The following is a 25,000-nucleotide window of genomic DNA, read 5'->3' as shown; positions in this document are numbered from 1 at the left end:
CCGAGTGTTTATACGCTGACCATATGGGCACCTTGCATGCACGCTTAGTGTGTACAGATATGTCCCGAGTGACAATCGGTGACCATGTGGGCACCTCGTATGCACGCGTAGCTGCATTGAGTGCATACAGATATGCACCGAGTGTTTATACGCTGACCATATGGGCACCTTGCATGCACGCTTAGTGTGTACAGATATGTCCCGAGTGACAATCGGTGACCATGTGGGCACCTCGTATGCACGCGTAGCTGCATTGAGTGCATACAGATAAGCCCCGAGTGTTCAAAGGTAGCCAAAGCGGTGAGTAGTTGTGATTATTTGGTGAAGTTCATTATTTTATTCCGTCAAGTTAAAAAAGATTATTATCTATAAAGATTACACTATCCATAAAATTAAGAAAGGTGTCTTGAGATGGTTCGGACATGTAGAACGAATGAGTGAAGAAAGAACGCTAAAACAAATTAATGAGGCGAATGTAATTGGGAAAAGGAGCAGAGGAAGACCTAGAAAAACATGGTACGATCAGGTATGCCAAATACTTGAAAGTGGTCAGGTTAGGAGTCGTAACAATCGGCGGGTATGTATGAGGCGATGCATGAACGTGGAAGAGGCGAAGAATGTTTGCAAAGACAGAGTGGTGTGGCGTTCTATTCTCTCTGCCTACCCCTGCGGAGAAGCGGCGTGATGGTAAGTCAGTTAGTCAAGTTGAAAAAGACATTATGTTTTGAAATCGCTTTATTACTGTGAAATACAGCTGGATGTAGTCGGATGTTATCGTAGCGATCCGGGCTAAATAAATCGGGATCCAGTAGAACTGACTCGGGCTAATGTTGCGGTGGTAGGTGGTGCGGTGCGAGAAGAACGAGGGAACTGCTCATTTTGCTGAAAACAGACAAATATTGGCGTTTCACGAAAATATAGTCAAATATCACATGTCATATGCGTATTCCAATACTAACACTGAATATCCATACAGAAGTTTCACTGCAAATAGATGAGTGTAAAGTTACAAACCTAATAAAAAACTATTATGGTATTTTTTGTATTTTACATTAATACTTTTATTTAGTTCTACTTTTAATACCTATTGTATTCTTGCCAGTGCCCTTTACTATGACCTAAATTATATTGTATACCCAGACACAGGCCATGCCTTTGTGGGATCTTTTTTTTATATTTGAATTTATGTCACGTTTGTGTAATGCAAAAGAATTGAAAATAAAGATAACAAAAATAATAATTACCCTTCTGATTCAATTTTGCTCCTGCTTCTATCAGGACCTTCATCACATCCAGGTGACCCCCTTGGACCGCATAAACCAGGGCTGTGCGACCTGTAACCGAGGCATACATCAGTGCAGTCAGATGTGTAAGCTGAGGATACACCAGGCACTCGGACCTGCATCCGGGGATGTGTAACAGTGCACTCACACTAGTAGCCGAAGACATACGACACTGCAGTCGGAGCTATAACCGAGGACATACATCAGTTGATAAAAGTATAGGTTACCCTTTGCGTCTGCTTGGTCCACGAGTGCCCCCGCTGCCAATAATATGTTGACTGCATCCAAGTTTCCCTCTTTGGCAGCTACCATCAGCGGAGAAATACCTGCTAAAGAGAATATACACATAAAACCTTCATCTGTTTCTAGTATTAGATCTGAAGTTCCACTTTGTTCAGGAACGTGACTCCTCCTGAGACGTTGGCGCCCAGCTATCCTTCCATCTCTCTGGAGGTGTTCCGGGAAGGGGGTGACCCGGTGGCATCTCGTTATCCGCAATGCATGGGCTCCGTGATTGATCCAACCTTTTGAAACGGTCTCTCCATATGTTATTCTTTCTCTACTCCGTGTGATAGCCCTTTTTATCACTTTGGCTAGAGATTTCACTATTTATTTCATCATACAAAGTTTCACATAAAACATTGCAACATACTAAATTTATTTAAAAAAAATGTTATGTGAGAAAATTGTGCATACAATCAAATACGCCATGGCCGAATGATGCGATCTATTTCTATCTGCCCACTTCCATTATCAAGTCATGAGTAGTAGTTTGGAGGGTTTAGTGACTTTATGGATAGTGGAAGCAGGTTGTACAACTTTAGTGCATAATCATCAATGTTCCTTCGACCGAAAGAGGTATACGAGTAGGTATGTTACATTTTGTTTGATGTGTTACTGCGTTATGGATCTTTTAGTTCTATGTACATTATGTATACTATATAGTAAGAAACCGAGTGTTGTTTTATTGCTAACTTGACTAGAGATATCATCATCCACTCGGGTCACGATAAGATTCTACCGAGATGCTAATATGGAAGTCCGAGTACTACAGGGCTCACATTTACACTGGCTGGTTCCAGTGATAGCGGCGTGACATTGTCCATTCTATCTATGATAAATAAACGACTTCCGATGGTATTATTTCGAGAAATAGAAATACTTTGTGTTCTGATCCACTCACATTTTTATTAACCAACTAGTTTCGGCAACAACCTGTTGCCCTCTTCAGGGTTTCATTTATTACTGAAACCCTGAAGAAGGCAACAGGTTGTTGCTGAAACTAGTTGGTTAATGAAAATGTGAATGGATCAGAACACAAAGTATTTTTATTTCTCGAAATAATATATCAATATGATCCACAAAGTTAATGCTTTCAATATTAATCAAAAAGACTTCTGGTGGATTTCATAATTTTTTATCCTCTTCCGTAGCGCGTCTTGGCTACCCCATTAGAGGTTACGGGTTCGATTCCCGAAGGGACACAACAGACAAGAGTAATGGTCCACTTAATATCCCTAGGACTGAAGCGCGGGGCTGATCACCTTACCACCTTCTTGTGATTAATGATCAATATAACAGTGCTTAAGCTTGATGAGGCGTGTTATTCTCTCTGCCTTCTCCTGCGGAGAAGCAGCGTGATGGTTGTTTACCTTTACCTCCCCCTTTTCCTGTTGCCCTATTAGGAGAAGTTGGGACAGAATGGCGGCTGCTCGTTGTCGGGGCCTGTTGTCCAGTTGTCTCCTTCTTCGGGGGCGCCTTGCGGTGTCCATATGCTCCACCTGGGGAGATTAACAGATTTATTGAAGTAAGTAACTTGTTACAGTTAAACCTCAAGGCGTAGGTAAATGTCCCCACTGTGATATAAAATTATAAAAAGTAAATAAAAAATACCAAAAAAACTGACTCCACAGATACAGTTTTGTCCGCAGAAACGTACTCCCGGACAGGTCAAACTAGGTTGATCAAATCACATGTGAAAATGTATCATTTTGAAAATTATCGTAGAAAATTAACTAACCATCACGCCGCCTCCTAGCGGCGGTAGGCAGAGAGAATATAACCCCACATCTTCGGTCTTGGCAAACAATCTTCGCATCTTCCGCATTCGTGCATATCCTCATACGTACCTACCCGCTTATTATTCCGACTCCTGACCTGACCACATTTGCACATGAATATGATTAACTGTTCTCCCACTCTCACTTGATTCACATGCCCAAACCATCTCGACACACCTTCCTTAGTTGGCGGGATAATGCTTATCTCAGCCTTGCACCCATTCCTCGTGTCTAACGAGAGATCACATTCCGACTGCATTCAGTCTTCTCTCATCCTTCTATGCTCCACTTCCATACATTACCAGGACTGCACTGCTTAGCTTTCCCTGATGGGGTTTTATTTGATAATACTGAATTCAGGGCACCATTTACTCTCCTTTCTACAACTTATGTCTTTATCAATATTGAAGGATTTCATTAATTGATTCGGCAGTCACTTTGTGGTAAAATCTATCCATTGAATCCGATGTAGAGTATGATATTTGTCCATCATGTTTGTAATAGTGATGATTTAGTATCTCGCACTTAACAACAAGACTCAGTACCCGTGTCTTGGCGGTGTTGCTGCAGGGTTTCCAGGGACGGGGCGGGGCCTGCTCGGGCAGTCAGGGCGTTCTCCAGGTCCTTTACTTTCTGCTCCAACTCGGTCGTCTTGCGTTCTGAGGATCAAATAGTAAGTCACTTGTCATCTCTCGTCTGCAAGTTGGAAAGCTGTCTTCGTATAAGTCAATTTATTTATGAAGATTCTGAATCAGTACCCGTGTCTTGGCGGAGTTGCTGCAGGGTTTCCAGGGACGGGGCGGGGCTGGCTCGGGCAGCAAGGGCGTTCTCCAGCTCCTTAACTTTCTGCTCCAACTCGGTCGTCTTGCGTTCTGAGGATCAAACAGTAAGTCACTTTTCATCTCTCTTTGGAAAAGTTGGAAAGCTGTCTTCGTATAAGTCAATTTATTTATGAAGATTCTGAATCAATACCCGTGTCTTGGCGGTGTTGCTGCAGAGTTTCGGCGTGTTCAGCTTGCACCCTTTCCAGGGACAGAGCGGAGCTGCTAGGAGCGGCTAGGGCAGTCAGGGCGTCCTCCAGCTCCTTAACTTTCTTCTCCCATGGTGCAGTGTGTTGCAACACCTCCCGTTCTGAGGAACAAATAGTAAGTCGGTATAGTGGGATCGCCAGCCGAGCCTCCTGTCCGCAGTTTGCAGAGAAGTCTGTACGTAAGGAAGAGAAGATGGAAATGAGAAATATGGAACATACGTTGGATCGAAGCTCAAACTTTGAACATTTTTATGTCTCGACTTTCTATATTCATTTCAACAGGTCCGAAGAAGAAGAAGAAGAATAGCACTAGATTTTCCATTCTTATAAGAATGTAAAATCTAGTTCTATAGAACTAGATTTTACATTCCTATAAAACTATACTCTGCCTCCGTAGTGCAATGGTCAGCACGCTTAGCTACCGTTCTGGAGGTCCCGAGTTCGATTCATAGTTAAATAAATTTAAGTGATTTTTCATTCTAATATTTATTCAATATTACCCTGGAGGTGCCTGAAGCGGTGGGCTAATCACTTTTCCTTCATGTGTAAACAACGCTGATCAAGTGTTTGATGCAGTGCCCTATGCACCATTGGGGTGCGGATAAGGGTTGGCAGAAGAAGAAGAATAGCACTTGATTCCACATGTCCACAGAACTACATTACACATTCTTTGCACGATACAACATTAGCTATATCCATAACACGTTCAGTCCAGCAGATATTAGGAAGAGTCCTCTACTTATTTCCTGTAAAACGTCGCCTCATTTTCGGGAACGGTATTTACTTCTTATGTTTTATTTTGTAGCGTGCACACATCTACTAGTAAATATATTAGTCTAGATTCAAGTAGGTACTTGTTGTGGGTATACTTATGTGAAAGTGTATAGTTGGTAGGAAATGTTTACATTCCACTGGTTGTGAATACATTTACTGGCTTATACTTACTGCCTATTTCCAACTCCAGACAAGCTACTACTTCCTTGTGACCAAATCTTTTAGCCAGGTCGAGTGGTGTTTCACCTAAAAACATTGAAAATTATAAAATAGTTTCACAAGAGCTGAGCTTGTACATTAAGCCTGGACACCCTCGGCATCTTGGTGCGGAATGAAGGTAGAAAGACAGAAATGACTTGTTCACTGGCAGACATTGAATCGTGTAAGTACATACATAACATAATGGGGGTAATATGAACAATGTGCATTATTCGGGCATTTTGAACCAGCGCTTACCGGAAACTGGATTTTTATGTTGGATTTATTATACTCGTGTACCAATGTTCCCATCCGTGAATGTTTTCACTATATCCACACCTATCCGCTACACAACAAAGCTAATATGAGGAAAGAAATTACAAGTCCACGACGTGTTTCTTGTGTGTGAAGTTGTGTGTGAAAAAAAATTTCCTCGATCCGACATAGATGGCTGTTGTGAACTCATCTGTCTGCGTCACGAGGTCGGCCGATATATCTGCGCGGGAGATTAAAATATAATAAATACCAAACTTAATTGGACTTCAAAGCACTTTTAAAAATATTCCCATTGTGATTCAATTGTTTTATTTCTCTCTTTCAAAATTTTCATTTTTGTACAAAAGTCAGACGGTGACAATTTAATTTAAATCCTGATGATGGTATGATTATTCCGAAACCGGTAATAACGAATTAAATTCGTTTGAAAATGACATAACTAGGCGAAACGATTGTCACAAAATGACTTTTTTATTTGTTTTTCAACTGTAAAATGCAACTTAGTAGATTCAAATAATCAGTGCTTGATTTTAATATATGGACCTTTGATATATAATATATAAAAAGTCTTTATGCACCATTTGCAAATAAATCTATATTTCCGTTTCTGCTAGTTGGTGATGATTGATGTAACCTATACACCAGGGGTTCTCAATCTTTTTCACGCACTTACAAGTTTAGTATTTTGTTACGGTGCCCTACTTTAGTAAGCTATTGGGAATAGATATAGTGACTATATGCATATATATATATATATATATATATATATATATATATATATATATATATATATATATATATATATATATATATATATATATATATATATATATATATATATATATATATATATATATATATATATATATATATACATATATATATATATATATATATATATATATATATATATATATATATATATATATATATATATATATATTTATACATATATATATATATATATATATATATATATATATATATATATATATATATATATATATATATATATATATATATATATCTATATATATAAACATAGCGGTTTACATGTACAGTAAAAAATCTATAATCGATAATCATTCACAAAACTTAAGGCTTTTCCAGTTGGATTAGAATTTCCCCTAAGACCAGATGTGGGACCATCATGGGTAAATAATGTCAAAATGGCAATGCATTAGAATGTAGGTAAAATATAAATAAACCACTGTAATGGTATATTCAATACTTATTCTGAACGTTGAATTGCTCCATGTTTTCAGTATTAAATACTTAGGCATTGAATATTTTCAAGCTCCAAACTGCTGCTCAAAAATCATTGACGATTGAATCTGAAATACATTTGCCAGTTCCAAATATTGGTGTAGTATGGCTTGTAGTCTTTTACAACAACAAAAGTCAAAGTTGCAACTCATCGGTCTGAAAAACCAAATCGTTTACACACACTTGTTGTAGCAGGAATTGTACAGTTTTTCTTTTGGACGATGAGGGTTCAGGGAATGATTTTAAACTCACTGATTCTGTAGTTTCCTGTAAATATTTATTCCATTTTCTTTTAGACAAAGGAGGTGTAACCTTGATTTGATAATCGATAGTTTTTCGATTTGTTTTTGAAGTTTGGCTGTTCTTTCTATGAATTTTTGAAGATTATTTTAAGTCAATAGTGCCTATCGTCATTTTGCTATCGTTTCTATGATCTGACCTCTAACAATCTTCTTTACTACGTCTTTGTTAGTAGCGGGTTTAGCTTATTTCTTGAATATTTTTGGCAGATATTTTGTGGCACGTTTTATAAAACTTTATAAAATAAAACTAGAACTTTATTTTTAACCACATCCATTAGTGGTACTTTTCTCCAACTGGTTTCGACCAAAACCTCGTTGTATTCTGGAATATATATGTACATGTCTATCCCTGAAGATAACAAAGTTCTTTTTGAAACCGGTTCGAGAAAAATTCCAAAATAAATGTGGCTATAAACCAAAATCTAGTATTATCTTATACAGGGTTTAGATGAACTCAATTCGGTTTTAATTAACGTAATATTGTATTAAAAATGACTTTAATCGTTCGTTAAGATTATTTTTAACCTAAATTATGAAATGTTTAAAATTCTAACTCGTTTTTTAAGTAAAGGGATCTAAAGAAAATTACGGACAGCGCAACCAATTCCTTAGAGGCCGAATACTGATGGATATAATGACTTACGAAAACAACGCTACCTATTTATAACAACGTAAAGTGCAACTTTTGCCATTATGTGCTTATTAAGTGAAGTATATTACATATCGTAACATTTAATTAGACTGTCTTTATTACTAAATTACGAAATGACAGCTGATAAAGCGCAAAAATGGCTTTTCCGAAAACTTTGAGCTCTGGTTGAGGGCCAAAAGTAGCATCGAATATTTAAAAAAATATTTTTCTCGTTATGTGCGATCCAAAATGCAACTTTTTAGACCACTTTCATTGTTGAATTCGCAAAAAATGTCATCGGCCCATCCTAACCATGGTGTCCTGTATGTACATTGCGTGTGTTGGGCATATTACTACTGCTACTACTAGTTACACTTACCTCCTATATCTTGCAGATCTACTGGAGCCCCCGCCTGCAGGAGTGCCCGTACTACCGGGAGGTGGCCCCCCCATGCTGCATGGTGTAGTGCTGTTCTCCCTGTAACGGAGGATGTACTGTATATACAGGGTGTACGGCCAGCGCGAGGCCATGTAGCAGGACCCCACTACCTATCCCAGTAACCTCCCCAGTGTGTTATAGTCACCAATAGTTTACATTTAATTATCTACTTCTTGGATAATTTATATAGCGCCGTTTTCGTACGAAATCACTGGAAGGGCTTATATGTACCCTACTTTACTTATGTAAATATTTTTATAGGAGTTATTTATTAAAATATTTTTTTACATCTCAACAAAGATGAAGAAGAATATGAAAGTCTGGGTATTCAAGGTGCCTTCGACCGACGTAGGCAGGTTTAAGTGATCACTTTAGACACTTTAAACACTTTATAATCACTAGAATTTTCACTAGTGACATCCATTGGTATGACGAAGAAGCTATTTTACTGAGCAGAAACTCTCGTATTTGTATGTGAGGTCCGAATCCTGGATTATAATTACATACAGGAGAAATGCCAGAAAATATCCTTTTCATTTTTATTATTTTATCTTTTTTTTTTATTCATTTAATATATTTACATTTTTATTTATAACATAATACATTTGAATCATTTATACATATGGAGAACTTTTATATTTCGATTCGCTGTGCCTCTCCATAAAAGAGTCTGCGCTCTTGTGCTTGGAGAGGGACTTACACTCGTGGTTTAATGTTATATAATAAAAGATATAATAGTTTTTTTTATAGTTTTTTTTTAAAGATTTAAATGTATAGAGCTTTAATTTTTTTCTTAAGGATTTTTATATCATCTATTTTTTTATTTCTTTAGGAAGTAAGTTTATTGAAATGTTTGATTGCCAAATATTTGAAGTTTTGCTGAAATTGCTTGGTGTTGCATTTTGGAGTAGAAAAATCGTTTGAGAATCTCGATGATAAATTTTTTGTTAGATTTAAATAGTTGTCTCCCTTTAGTATTTGAAAAACTGCGGTTCTTTTATAAATGGATTCTATATTTGGGACTTGAAATTTTTTAAATAATAATTTTGTTGGAAATATTTTTTTTTTTTCAAGATGACTTTAATGATGGTTTTCTGTACTATTTTCACTGAGTTCAGTATGTTGTTGTACGAGCCTCCCCATGCAATAATGCCATACTGCAGTAGTGAGTGAGCGATAGCGTAGTAAACTCTCTTCAGGTTGTCGATGGTTAGTAAGTTTCGGATTCTAATGAATCCTTTTATCTTATAATTGGACTTCGTGAATATATATAATAATAGAATAATTCGGGATACTGTTAATATTAGAAAATGCTTAGTTAATTTCATTTTTAACGTTTTTTTAAATTCCAATTTAATTTAGAAACTGTGACAGTTACTGGATTATTCACCGTATGGATGATACCAATAAACATGATAAATGTCTTATCTTATGACATGGCATCTGTCGTTTTATACGAAATAAGGCGTATATCCGAGCATCCCAGGGCTTACGACCTGGCATTTGGCTGACTTAAGTGATCACTTTACGTATGTGCATTTATACCCCTTCATGGTGTAGGCCTCGTGGGCTGTTTTTAAGAGGGATTAGCCTCCAGCGAAGTAGATTCCCAGCTGTGAATCCATCTCTATGGTGGTCTGAACGCGACTCGTCTACCTTGGGGTTGGCCGTGCGATGCAAAAAAGTGCCAAATGATGTTTTTACCACATATAACTAACTTAAAAAAGTTAACTTACCACATATATAATATTTACCACATATATAATATTTTATACACATCGGAATCATCCTACGTCTCCGGATCGACTTTGAAATAATAATGTTTTTTGGTTTTTTTTTGTAACAAGGTAAAAAATAAAAAATAAATTCATTAAAGATAAAAAAAACTCTAGTCTTTAGTAAACTCAAATAATCAGTGCTTTTTTAGCATTTAATATATAAAAGTATATTTGCAAATAAATGTATATTTCCGTTTCTGCTAGTTAGTGATGATTCATGTAACCTATATACCATGGTGTCCTGTATGTACATTGCGTGTGTTGGGCATATTACTACTGCTACTACTAGTTACACTTACCTCCTTTATCCTGCAGATCTAGTGCAGCCCCCTCCTGCAGGAGTGCCCGTACTACCGGGAGGTGGCCCCTGTATGCTGCATGGTGTAGTGCAGTCCACCCTGTAACGGAGGATGTACTGTATATACAGGGTGTACGGCCAGCGCGAGGCCATGTAGCAGGACCCCAATACCTATCCCAGTAACCTCCCCAGCATGTTATGGTCACCAATAGTTTACAATTTATTTATTTATTGTTTCGGCATTAACTTTGTGGTAAGACATGTGACATCCGAACTAAAATATAAAATATAAAATTGTTCTATAAGTAAGGAGAGGGGAAAATTAGGGGGAGGGGGTTAGTCAAGGGGCGGAGAATGAAAACAAAGGAAAAATGGAAAGCAAAGGTGAATAATTTTGAAACAATATATTATTTAATAAATTATTATTAGAATTTAGGTTTTTTCGGATTTCTAAATTTTCAAGATAATTCATAATTTGGCCTTTATATGGAACAAGGTGTATTCTATATTCCTTATTTATAGAACAATTTTATATTTTATATTTTAGTTACTATACAGACCCGAATGATGGAAGTTTAACTTCCGAAACATGTAGTCTATAATAAAACTCAAGTGGTAAAAAGCTAGTAGTTTCTTTAAACATAGTTTACATTTAAGTATCTATTTCGTGGATAATTTATATGAAATCATTGGAAGGGCATAAGTAAATACTTATTCTTCACATCATTTCATTAAATTTACTTTTGAATTATTTTTTTCTGTCTTTTTTTAACGTTTTGAAAAAAATGGATCTGTATTTTAATATAATAAAAAAAAGTTCACTCTGCATAAGGTCTCTACCTCGTCAGCAAGAATGTTTGTAATTTCAGATTGAAACCCTGCTGGAATAAAAATTGTACTTTCTGTATACTGTTCAATGACTGAGATATACGGTGGAACATTTGTAGGAAAACGTTTAAAGAACACGCAATGAACACATTTATCATTACATAAAATTATTAAATATAACCTAATTTTGTTCAAATATAATTGAAATGTCCACAAAGTACACCTCCGCAGTGTAGTGATCAGCGCGTTTGGCTACCCTGCTGGAGGACCCGGGTTCGATTCCCAGGGGGGTCAAAATAAATATTGGTGATTTTCACACTCATGTTTATTTGAGTAAATAAATATTAATTTAAATTGGACTACAAAGCACTTTTAAAGACATTCACATTGCGATTCAATTGTCTTATTTCTCTCTTTCAAAATTTTCATTTTTTGTACAAAAATCAGACCGTAACAATGTCACAAAATCACTTTTTTATATGTTTTTCAACTGTAAAATGCAACTAAGTAGTTCAAATAATCAGTGCTTGTTTTAACATTTAATATATAAAAGGTCTTTATGCGCCGTTTGCAAATAAATGTATATTTCCGTTTCTGCTAGTTAGTGATGATTCATGTAACCTATATACCATGGTGTCCTGTATGTACATTGCGTGTGTTGGGCATATTACTACTGCTACTACTAGTTACACTTACCTCCTTTATCCTGCAGATCTAGTGCAGCCCCCTCCTGCAGGAGTGCCCGTACTACCGGGAGGTGGCCCTCCCATGCTGCCAGGTGTAGTGCTGTTCTCCCTGTAACGGAGGATGTACTGTATATACAGGGTGTACGGCCAGCGCGAGGCCATGTAGCAGGACCCCAATACCTATCCCAGTAACCTCCCCAGTGTGTTATAGTCACCAATAGTTTACATTTAATTATCTACTTCTTGGATAATTTATATAGCGCCGTTTTCGTACGAAATCACTCGAAGGGCATAACTTAATACTTATTATTCACATCATTTCATAAAAAATCCATCAATAGAATTTTTTTAGTATTTTTTTAACGTTTTGAAAAAATTGATCTGAATTATAATATAATAATAAGATTTTCATTCTGCATAAGTTCTCTACCCGTCAGCAAGAATGTTTGTTAATTTCGAAACGGAAAACGTTAAAAAAACACGCAAAGAACACATTTATTACAACATACATATATTATACTCAGATATTATAACGTTGTATACAATCATCAAAGCAATTTTCGAAAGCCCTGAATTGCCAAAACTGATATCATTCTATGTACCGCCACGGCCTAGTAGACCATCTACTTTATTCTGCTGTCCAAATGCTCGGACGGTAGCTCGCTTTAATACTCCTATACTAAGATTCCCAAATACTAGTAATGAATATGCCACCAATATACATTTCTACAATATATCGCTTCATAAATGTAAATCGGCAATAACTGACTTATTCCTAGCCCATAGAATGTCACGTTTTGATTGAAAACTTAGTTTATTTATGTTTTTGTTTACTTTCAGCATAATATTTTATTTTTATAGCATATATATATATTTTTTTTTTATAACATGAAAGTAGTTGAAGACAACTTGATGAATCGATGTGTCGCAATTGATATATTCTTTCATTCTTATTATGTAAATGGTACAATAGTACCGTATATATCAAAAATTAAAAAAATAAATAAAATTATTAAATAAACCCTTATTTTGTTTAAATGAAATTGAAAAGTTCGTTAAGTACACCTCCGTAGTGTAGTGGTCAGCGCGTTTGGCTACCCTGCTGGAGGTTTCGGGTTCGGTTCCCAGGGGTTCAAAATAAGTATTGGTGATTTTCACTCTCATATTTATTTAATATCACCCTGGACTGGTACAAGAAGCGCGGGGCTGATCACCTCATCTTCTAACATTAAAAAAATGCTTCCAGTATTCGAAGCATTGCACGATAGTAAATAAATAAAACATAGTACAAAAATATCACAAAACACCGTGTTATACAATCACTTGTTAGTTAATTATAATACCCTTCTCGTTCCACACAGTTAATAAATATAATAATTATGAAAAAAGTTTATGATAATTTAGATCGCCTAAACTGATTGAACATACTGAACGATACTGAGACCACGCGCCGAGCACGAGCCGACCGGAAGTATTCACGATAAAGTTGACACTAAATAAAAATAATTTTGATATTTTATGACAATAAATCAAAGAGAACTAATTCATCTATGCCTCAAACCAAATTTAAGTGCAAAAAATTATCCATAGGTGTTGATATAAGGACGTAAAGTTGAAAAACGACTATGCATGCGATCTGCAGTCAACGGTACCTTTATAAAAAACGACAATAGATGCGATCCGCAGCTTACGGGTTAATTCTTGGAACTATCAAACCTTCGTCGTGTGTAAATCGTGTAACATGGTTGTGTACTAAAGGATTTCGATATTTTTGTCTAGTTTGTTGTTCAACGATGATACTCATCCACAATATTCCACGTACCGGCAGTAATTTTGAATGGTTATATTTCAAGGTGGATTGTCCCTTTGCTTATATATATGACTGGGCACAATTTTTTTGACTATGGAATATTGCAGATTTTGAACCATTTTTAAATTTGTTTTCGTCGAATGTCCCCAAGACTTTATTCCATATCTTAATATGGATTCTACTAAAGAACAATTGAATCTATTCTCAAAGGTAGAATATATACAGTAATATTCGCCCACTTGTATATCATATCGCTTTACTAACATCACCTATTATTGCTACATTCCTCGGTTAACTAGTTCAATAATCTTGGAATATCTTACCATCCCTATCTGTCCAGTTTACGTTTATATTATGTTGTTTAAGGAGAGTGTTGACCTTCGCCACGTCTCCCTTTTCTGCTGCGTTCAGTAAATCTTGTCCGGACATCTGTGAAATAATATCATTTAATTATAATATAATACAGCCATTCTATCATAAAGTTCAACAAACATTAGTAACAAAATACAAATAGAGAAAAAAATCCAAATAACTCCATATTGAAAAAAACTAGGCCCTAAAATGGATGTGAATTTATTCAGAAACGATAAAGAGATGACCCCAAAACATTTAAATTCACTTAAATTGTCCTTTAATTTCTGTAATTCGTAATAAGGAGATCATGTTTTATCTGAATCCAGAATCAAACTCTTCGGATGTTCTCGTACAATAGGTACAAATAGATATTGTAATAGGTAGCACAGGCAGAATATTGACTTACCGTTTTGTGGTTGTGGTCCTGGTGGTCCTGCTATGAGCGAATAACGCGCAAAGTGGTATTTTATACTCGACGCGTTATCTCGGAGAATGCTATCTCCCTGACTAAAGCAGGGCCGGACGACACCGGAAACCCAAATATCCAACCAAATGCGCATTCACGATTCTTTAGCGGACTAATATTCTCCTGGTAGCTGCCGATGATGTTACAGCAAACTCGGACAGTGGCGTCACGTTATACTCACCTACAAATGTAGAAGATTCCGAGAATTCGTATTCCACACCTACGCGGGCAGCATTACAGAGAGTCGGCTGTATAGTCTCCTTGCACTGCCATTCTGAGTGAGCGCTTTTACAATACTCACTACGCCTAGTTCAGTCTCTAAAACTTGCCAGTCAGTTTGAAGTTTACTGTCGAGAGATGGCTTTCCATCGTCGTGAAAAATAAATGGTTAGCAGGCACATAAATGTGTGGCGGATGATGTTTCTTTAAATGTTATACATACTATTTGAGAAATAAAATAACATTTCACATGCTCAAAAGTACATACATAAGATTCCCGGAGAATAATTAGAATCGCTTATATTGAGACGGTGTTGGGGAAAGAAAAACGTGAGAGTACTATTAAAGGGAGTAAGAATCAAGAATGGAGTAAAATATACGATAGACGCTAGCTCACCTCATCTGGTCACCCCGAATACCACACTTTATTAGTAAAAATAAAAATGGAATATTTTGTCGACAAGAGGCAGCCAGTTACATTGGGTGTAGGCTCATTTCGGGCTCAATAGTCCATATCGGCTACGCGCGTATTTTATTATGTGTTGGCGAATTTCTCCGCTGATAATCGGTTCAGTGTAACTGCGACTTGGAGATGATATCAATTACGATCAGGGTGATCTCATGCATAGGGAGAATGTAGAAATGCGTTATATGAGTGGTGAAATAAATATTTTTTTACGAGAGTGGTGCTCTGTAGACGAAACATGATTCTTGTGGCTCCGTTCGTTGCGACTTGACCTTCAGAAATTCTCTCCTTTGTTTGGAGAGCTCAGACACAGCAAAGGTATAACAGGAGGGAATGTATCGTCCCTAAATAAATGGGTCGGAGCATCTAGAACGAGGGACCCCCGCAAACGGTATTCCTGTTATCGGGTCAACTCTTTTTACATAATTGTCGGCACATGCTCAGGCCGCGGGAGATGGGAGTCTACTACCAAACCCAAATATTACGTCACAGTTTGTGCTCCAGGCGATCATTCCCGATATTTACATCCTGGGAAACGTTTCCTTCCAAAAAGAAGGTTTACTTACATCACTCTCGACCTATTAACCTTTCCCGTACTGATCATCCAAAATCACACTTGATCCGAAGCGGGCTACCAAAAGACCTCGATTCATACATTATTGTATGAAAATCGTAGTACGCAGCTCGCAACTCGCCGCCAGCCGAGTCACATATTATATACGGGAAGGGGATAGACCATGATCGGGAAGGTACGGGGGTTCTGCAAGGAGCGCAGGAATGGTGAAGGGCATTGTAGAAAATTGGGAATAAGGTGAGCGCTGCGGTTCTGGAATAGGTGCAGACGGTCGGTAAGGTATTGCGCGTTAGTCCAGATAGCGTCTTATCACTTTACAGCAGAATAATTCGAAAGATTAAGATAAACTTGTTTTTTTAAAGGTTTAATAAATTAATGCGAAGATAAGATGGTGAATAAGAATTTGATACTAATCTTGTAAAAGCAGAGTAATCAATCAATCGGCACTTAACGTCATTAATGCATAATCTATTTATAAATAATATATTTTTACAACATTTAGGGTGTTCAAATATTTGTTCACAAATATGTTTTTGGCAAAAATTTATAAAATAACTCCTTAGCAGAGATGATCTAGATTTGAGAAGAAGAATTTGGACACACTGTTGCGAATAAAATAACTGGTAAAATTTTGAGCTGAAAATGAAAAGGGCATTTTCTAGCGTTTCTCGGGTAAGTAAATATAATCCAGGATTCGGACCTCACATACAGATGAAAGAGTTTCTGCTTAATAAAAAGCTTCTCTCATCTCACCGTAGATGTTTCCAGTGAAATTCTAGTTAATTAAAAAAAATCAAACAGTTTGCTTCAAAATTAATCAATAAAATAGAAGTTCCAAGAATTTGAGTAGTGTGGTTGTCAATCACGGGTGGAATGGTGAATGTTACACGAGTAACACTATTTTAACTATACATGGGTATGTAACAAAATTTTGAAAAAATTGAGAATTTATTGTTTAATAAAATAAGGTCAAATTGTCTACTACCATTGGTCGGAGAACTCCATTTTCTAAAAATAAATAAATAACCGTATTTTTTAAAAGTGAAACTTCTTAGGCAGCGATTCAATGAACGATAATTAAAAGTGAAATGTGAAGTATAGTAGGCACATTTCGTTACATGAGAGAGAAAAATGATAAAGTAGAGAGAAAGAAAAAGAGAACTATACATTCCAACGCCACGGGAGTGGAGCGAATGTGGTCGACGTAGCTCGGCTGAGGTTGAGTAAGTAATATTTATCATAGTGTTTTGTGATTATTTATGTGCGCGTCCTGTGATTGGTTGATTTATACGGACATATAAAGATCGAATCACGGACATAAATATCATATTTTTGTATCACAAACCATTAATATCTGTATTACTAATTGAAGCGCCACTAAATGACCTAGTAAATATGAAATAAACAGGATAATAAATTTCTCTTATTCTTTATTTTTTTTATGAAGTTTCACTTCTATCACGTGTACGGTGCAGCACGCTCAATAAAAAAAATGTTTCGTTTACGAGTAATTAGTTCGGTGCGAAAAAGCACAAACGGTGTTTTTTCGACAGACAATCTGGCTAACATACTCGTAATATTGGAACGTTGTTATTAGTGTCATTTGAAATAATTACTGCTGAGGCGCCATATGTTGTACCTACCTATATACCTACATATATATATTATATATATATATATATATATATATATATATATATATATATATATATATATATATATATATATATATATATATATATATATATATATATATATATATATATATATATGTGTGTTAAAATACCTAGGTACCTACCTATACATTTTATTAAGTACTTACATATAATACCTATATAAAACAGATCTACCACCAGATGTCGCATGCGTCGCACTGAATAAAACAAAAGACATCAGATAGAAAAAATAAAATATTCTGAACTTTCAGAATCAGATAGATAGATAGAAAAATATTATAAAGATAAATTACGAATAAACTTTAATTATTAACTTTAATTACAAAGCAACACATTGTTTTTTTTTTTATTATTATACACCCACTTTACATATTATTTACACCCAATTTACAAAGAAAAATATAACCACGTTATAAAACGACAGTAAAAGTTTATTCTTAATTAAAAATGTCATTTGAAATAATACGATGCCGGTCGTAAGCCCTGGCTTCCATATTCTTCTTCGTCTGTGTTGAGATGTAATAAAAAATCAATATAAAACAAAAATGTAATATATTTTTATGTTGGACGAAACACGCTGTATTTTTAAAATGTCAACCCCTTGGTTACCGGGACTGTTGGGGTCACCATGCTGGAAATAATAAAATAAGCTTAAATAATTCAAAAGTGAAATGTTTGCCTGTGCCATTATTTTATGTTCACCTAAACATCTCTCGGAGTTTGGTTAGCTAAATGTATGCATTGTTATACAGAATCACTAACGAGTAAACGCTACTAACAAGCACTGCACAAACAACTCCGACCTAATTGACGGCATTCGGTGTTGAAAGATATAGAGTAGGGGTGCGAGTAATAAACAAATAATTTGTATCTTTATCGTTTGAGTTATGCAATATACGCTTCATACTTGTATCAATTCATAACATATTGTAACACGTAAACATGTATCCCTGACTCGTAAACATGTTCAGAATGAAGAATAGCGCAGCTTTACACAACTTACTTTTCGCGGGCGGAAACAAAATCGGTTTAATGTGCTTTGATTTTCTCGTTTCCCTTTAAGTATTTATGTAATATTACAACTTATTGTAATACATACACGATGATTCCATTCTAAATATCGACGTATAACTTACTGAAAAAAATATAATATGGCAACATACTCCAAAATGTATCTGATACTTTCATAAATCAAGACAACCGAATGGAGTAAACTGAATACAGCAATTTCTATGACAGCCCGTTACAGCAGCCATCTTCAATCATACATGTTTTTACTTTGGGTAATAATAAAGTACAAGAAAGTGGACAGGAAACTACGAAGGGGAGGTGAAATCTAATTATTCATTTCCTTAGGCATCCCTACATGAGTATTCCCCATCACTTCTAAAATTTATTTTATTTCCTCTAACCAAGAAAGAACACTTTCCATTCCTCGACATAACACATCATTCTTCGGTAATTCCTTCTCTGTCCAAGCGGCCAGACTATGGAATGGATTACCTCTCCCCGTAAACAAATGCACCTTCTCTTATAACTTTTAAGAAACGTCTGACACATTACTATCTTTCGTTAGAATCCTGACTGCCCATCAAACCTCCTCCCTCTACCTCCTTCCCTATACTCCCCTTTTCCTTTGCCTTCCTTATTATCATCAATTTGTAATTTTTATGTTTTTAAATGTTCGAGTACTATCTACCATCTGATTGCAAACAGCTATATATGGTATCAAACGTTTTGATCAATATCACTAGTCTGTTTTTGATTGGTTGGAAGATATTTCTGTTCAGCAATAAGCCCGCCAATGTACTTATTTCTTTTCAGTTCGTAAAGTTTAAGTAAATGAATGGCGTAGTGTTGTATTTATATTTTAAATCAAACACTTGTATAATACCCTTAATTGAGTATTGTTGCATTACACACGACTGGTATAAAAAAAACAGATGTTTTCATCAACAGATGGTTACAAAAACTAACGAACAGAAAAATGTTCAGTTATACACGTGGGGTGGGCGGGGTTATAACTAGAAGGGGCGGGGCTTAGTAAAATGGGAACATGGACAATAATGGTGATGTATTTTGGAAAAGCATATTATTCTTTGTCCTTAGTTTTTGACTCCAAAAGTCTCGGTAGGCAAAGGGTAATACGCGCTCTTATCGTGACGTTATCACTTGACATCAGGTGATGGGGCAGCCATTTTTAAATGGAATTTGCTCTAGTCCTACGTGTTGATTTTTCCAAACGATATTTCCTAATCTGGTTCCATTATAAAAATAATCTCTTGTCATTAAATGATAAATGTGTTATCAATGTTCAAACAGCGACTTTAATAAAGGTGGCGCAAAATTAATCACCATATCGGAAGATGTTAAAATTTTGGCAAACGGCGTTGTACGACAATCATATTTGGCGTTTGTAAACTAGACAGTTGCAGTATATAAACAGATTCAAGGTAGCGCAAAATTAATCACACGATTTTTTTGTAATACCTTTTTTTCAAATAAAAAAACAAAATCAAAATCTTTATTCGGATCATAACAATTTTTCCTGTCAAGTAGCTTCCACCAGTGTTGGTCAATTTGTTTGTATACTGCAGCTGTCTAGGTCACAAACGTCAAATATGATTGACGTATGACGCAACTTGCAAAAATTATAACATCTTCCGATAGGGTGGTTAATTTTGCGCCACCCTGTATGTGTGCTGGCACACCCTTGCTGATTTTAACCTTTATTATTTTATTGGATTAAAAAAACTATCTGGCAACGCTCATGGAACAAGCATAGGTCCACTCTCGTCGGAATCTCAAAAGCTACTGCCGCTCTGCCCGCTAGCTAGCGAGAGAACGATGAGCTTCGAGCTCCCCACGCTTGCACAGTGCAAGTATGCAAAGGCGAGATGCGAATATAGTGTCGCGGTTCCTGCACACTCTTCACGCGCTGTTTATATATATATATATAATACTTCAAATGTACCCGATAAATTCTGATGATTATTAATATTATTTGTTTTTAAATGAATGCGTAAATATGTTATGGAGGAATACCTAAAGTCTCAGCCTTGTATTTACTGTATTTATAGAGATATTATGGTTATTAGAAGCAATGTGTACTAGGTACACAACACCGGGAAGGGAGGGGTAAATGTTGGAGCTAGAATGATCCATTTGAAAAGTAGATCAGAAAGCTGCTGTCGATGCTGTGCTTCTTACCGATAGATTACCACTTAATGCTGGGGTTTGATTTTTTTTAATGTTTAAAAAAAACACCAGTTTTATTTTTTAAATGTTTTATTCAGAGTTCATCCACGATTCAAATAAAATGTAATACATGTGCGGCTGAGCCGAGGTCGAACACGCGCTAGCGCATGTCCGACCTCGGCTTGATAATGTCTTAATAAGAGGAAACGCGTCATGTTATCATATATCGCTCACTCCTTTCAAGAAGGTCATAAATCAAAATTTGTCAATTTTCAGTTGTGCATGTTTTCAGAATGCCCAGAAAATGTACTATATCCTAGCAAAAGAGGCATATTTTAAACTTAATATTTACCCGCTACAGGGCAGAAAGTGTTGTTTTTGCATTTTGAAGAAAAGCCATTGTTTAACTATTTTTTTTAAATATACTAAATATTTTTCAAATGGAGAAAAAACCTTCAAGTTTTACCTAAAAAGATCTGTTGCACAGTAAAAAGTTCAAAAAGTGGCTTGATATTTATTTTTAAAACATTGTGTTATATTTTAAATCTTTAAAAACGTTCTCCTGAAAAATCAAGTTTTTTGATTTATGACGTTCTTGAAAGGAGTGAGCGATATGTGTAAACAAAAGTAGAATTTAATCCAATAATCGTGTCTAATTTTGGGTATAAGTATTACCCAACAGGGATTACATTGTTATATTTTCTCAATATTATCAATATTTAAAACGTAATTTTCTTTTGTGTCATCGCCCGTAACCCGCGTCGGTTACAGTCATAATCAAATATTTATAGTGATTTTAAAACAAAGCAACATTTTAATCATAAAGTATAAAAAATAAAACAACATTTCAAACATTAAATTATTTATTTTTAAAAATTAAATAAAAATTGTTCTATAACAGCTAGCCGCAAGGAATGGGCCGAAACAAGTTGTCCGAGGCGTTGACTCTCAAAACCGGCTTGCTCCACTTTCAAATCGGCAGTTACAAAAGTCGAAAATTCTGAATTTTAGAATCTGTTAACACTTGATTCCACGTTTCCGACGCAATCCCTGCCAGAGTTGCTAACATACATCGACGGATCGCAGAATCGTCCATCAATTACTACCTATTATTGACATCTCAACATAGATGAAGAAGAATATGGAAGTCTGGGCATTTACGGGACTCGCGACCATCATAGCAATCACTTTACACACGTGTAACATTCACCAATTCTACCCACGATTGACAACCACACTACTCAAATTCTTGTAAATTATACATGATCCAATTTTGAAACTTTATGATGGTCGTAAGCCCTGTAAATGTTCAGATAGAATTGTATAGCTATTTTAGGACCGTCAGTCCATTTAATCTTCACATTCGTTTGAAAATGCCATAACTAGGCAAAACAGTTGTCGCAATATGAATTTTTATGTGTTTTTTGTTAATAAAATACAACTTAGTAGACTCTAATAATCTGTGTTTGATATAACAATTAGTACATGAATTAAAATGCAGTTCTAAAAATTAAACGTCAAATCAATAAATTCCATATTCATCTTCATATATGTTGAGATGTAAAATAACTCCTATACATGGAGATAATCCAGATTTGTGAACAAGTATTTGCAACATTTTGAGTGTGTTCAAATGCTTGTTCACAAAATCTGGATTATCTCCAATTACAGGAGTTATTTTCACATAATTTTTTAGCGTCTCATCAAAGATGAAGAAGAATATGGATGTTTGGGCATTTACGGGGCTGGCGAATAGTCTGGTTTAAGTGATCACTTTACACACGTGTTGCATTCACCAATTCTACCCATTATTGACAACCACACTACTCAAATTCTCGGAAGTTCAATATATATGAACCAATTTAGAAACCTTGTTCTTGAATCACTAGAACTTCACTAGAGACATCTATTGGTGAGATCACTTAAACCAGCCTATGACGGTCGTCAGCCCCGTAAGTGCCCAGACTTCCATATTCTTCTCCATCTTTGATGAGATGATGAGAAAGTGTGTTAGCTAGTTTAGTTAAGTTGGTTGCTATGCGGAGCTGGCCGGGTTCGGGCGTGGCGGCCTCGCGGGTGCACGCCGTGACTGCCGTAGCTGGCCGCGCCGGCTCCCGTCACTTGGCGACGCCCACCAGGGCCGGCCGCACGCACCGCTCCTGCAGCTTGTAGCCTACCTTGCTGACCACGACCACCGTGCCGGGCTCCGCGCCTTGCACCTCCTGCCGAAGCAACAACAGCGGTGCAGTGGATGGCGTGTCTCATTCGTTTAAGTTAGGAGGTGGATTGTTGGCTGATGTATCAACTGTCCTTCGTGTGTTAACGTTCAAGATGACACTGCGTTATATATAATGCAGTGTGAATTCCTCTCCAAAACATGTCTAACATATATCGTTATTCTCAAACTCCACCTCCTAATCTACTGTAACTGCAGACAGTTGGTAGAATTCCATATTGAATTGGTTGAAGGTTTATTGGATTGAATTCTACATTTATTTTTTTTCATTTCATTCAAACCCTTTTCCGCACCCCAATGGTGCATAGGGCGCTGCATTATATAAACAGTGTTATCTTGATCGTTAACACGAATCCGCTTCAGGGTAATATTGAATACATATCAGAGTGAAAAGATCACTTGTGTTTATTTGACCCCCCCTGGGAATGGAACCCGGGACCTCCAGAATGGTAGCCGAGCGTGGTGACTATTACACTACGGAGGCGGACAATATAATGCTCAAGTAGTAAAAAACGAGTGAACTAACTAACTAATCATCATGCCGCTTCTCCGCAGACTTAGGCAGAGGAATAGAACGCCACACCACTCTGGCTTTGCAAACATTCTTCGCCTCTTCCACACTCACGCATCTCCTCATACATACCCGACGATTATTTCGACCCCTGACCCGGCCGCTTTCAAGTATTTGACATACCTGGTTGTGCCAGGTTTTTCTCGGTCTTCCTCTGCTTCTTTTTCCAACTACATTTGCCTCATAAATTTGTTTAACCGTTCTTTCCTCACTCGTTCGTTCTACGTGTCCGAACCATCTCAACACACCTTTCTTAATTTTGTCGATAATGCTTATCTCAGCTTTGCATTCCTTCCTTATTTCACTATTCGCACATCTATCATACATCGTTTTGTCGCCCATTCTTCTGAGAGATCGCATTTCGTCTGCATTCAGTCTGCTTTCATCCTTCTTTTGCCAGCTCCACGTTTCACTTCCATACATTAGAGTTGGAACCAGGATTCCGTTTTTGCGATAACCGATAAATAAATAAGCGTTATACAGTGAAACCTCTACCTAGCATTTTTAAAGGGACCTATTAAAATAAACTATGAATGCGGGATTAAGAGGTCAATACGCAAATAGATACGACCGAGTAAAGATACCGTCCTCCCAATCTGCATAACCATTCGTAGGCTAAAATTCTAAGAAGAATACATGTTTCAGATGCAAATGTATTTATTTAAAAAAAAATACAAACCTGAATAGATTTTTAAAAATACTTTTGTTTTTTAACTGTTTTATTTTCGTAAGCCAATAGTGTATTTTCGGCTTTGCAAATAGTATTTTTTTCAGCGTCGGTTATTGAATGTGCGTTGTAGAAAGTTTTCTTTCAAAGAGTGCGCACGCTTCTGGAGATGCAGGTACAGGCAGCGGCTCCTTTTCATCAATATCGACCTCTCCTGCTATCGGTTACACGAGCTTTCGATAGTTTCTATCCCATACGTTGCCGTTGAATGTAAGAAAATTGATAATAATGTAAAAAAAAAACAGACAAAATGTATCAAATATGCAGCTTAATTCAAACGATAAATGGTGATAGAGAAACAATCGATGCGGTTTAGTTTAGTATGAAATTAAGTCGGGAGAGAGGAAATAAACGACACATCCAAGAAAACGATTATTCGAGGAACGATAGATAGAGGTTCCACTGTAGTTCATAATTTAGCCAAGAGACGCGCTATGAACGCCAAAATAATAACTTCGCTGGTATCTCCAAGACGAACTGTCAATGCAGTCATGCAAAAAAAGTCACGCAGCAAAGGGTTAAAAAATAAAATTGACCGTGTGGTATGTTTCCAGGATAGAGGGGGACGAGGCGGCGACGGAGCCCTCGTCGCGGCTGGCCGCGTACGTCAGCTTCGGGGGGCTGCTCATGCGACTGCAGGGGGACGCCAACAACCTGCACGGCTTCGAGGTGGACCAGCACATATACCTGCTCATGAAGAAGCTGGCCTTCTAGCCCCAAACAAACCACCCATCGCAATGCCATTCCAACCCTTCCCTTAGAGCGCTTGCACCCTACGCGGAATCTCACTTCCAACCCTTATCTGCACCCAACGGTGCATATGGCACTACGTTGTACAGATATTTTATTAATTG

The 25,000-nt window shown here is 36.6% G+C and overlaps 2 protein-coding genes across 2 annotated transcripts in view; both read right to left on the bottom strand.

Annotated features, from left to right (window-relative positions):
- LOC148299713 (uncharacterized) overlaps positions 1–25,000 on the bottom strand; it is a 67,448-nt gene that overhangs the window by 29,399 nt on the left and 13,049 nt on the right. The gene's annotated exons all lie outside the window — the stretch shown is intronic.
- On the bottom strand, positions 718–18,670 carry LOC148299714 (uncharacterized). The gene is made up of 11 exons (XM_088275769.1): positions 18,662–18,670; positions 13,983–14,088; positions 11,860–11,958; positions 10,337–10,435; positions 5,319–5,393; positions 4,316–4,474; positions 4,102–4,215; positions 2,936–3,064; positions 1,511–1,612; positions 1,245–1,334; positions 718–882 (listed from the first exon to the last, which is right to left on the bottom strand). The coding sequence occupies exons 1-11, from the start codon at positions 18,668–18,670 to the stop codon at positions 875–877; spliced, it is 990 nt and encodes a 329-aa protein (XP_088131895.1). The 3' UTR covers positions 718–874.

Source organism: Brachycentrus maculatus, unplaced genomic scaffold (genome assembly GCF_059751285.1).
Source record: "Brachycentrus maculatus isolate JH-2025_06_01 unplaced genomic scaffold, ASM5975128v1 h1tg000987l, whole genome shotgun sequence".
Classification (NCBI taxonomy): Eukaryota; Metazoa; Arthropoda; class Insecta; order Trichoptera; family Brachycentridae; genus Brachycentrus; species Brachycentrus maculatus.
Note: the sequence above shows the minus strand (reverse complement) of the source record. Positions and strands in the feature narration are given on the sequence as shown.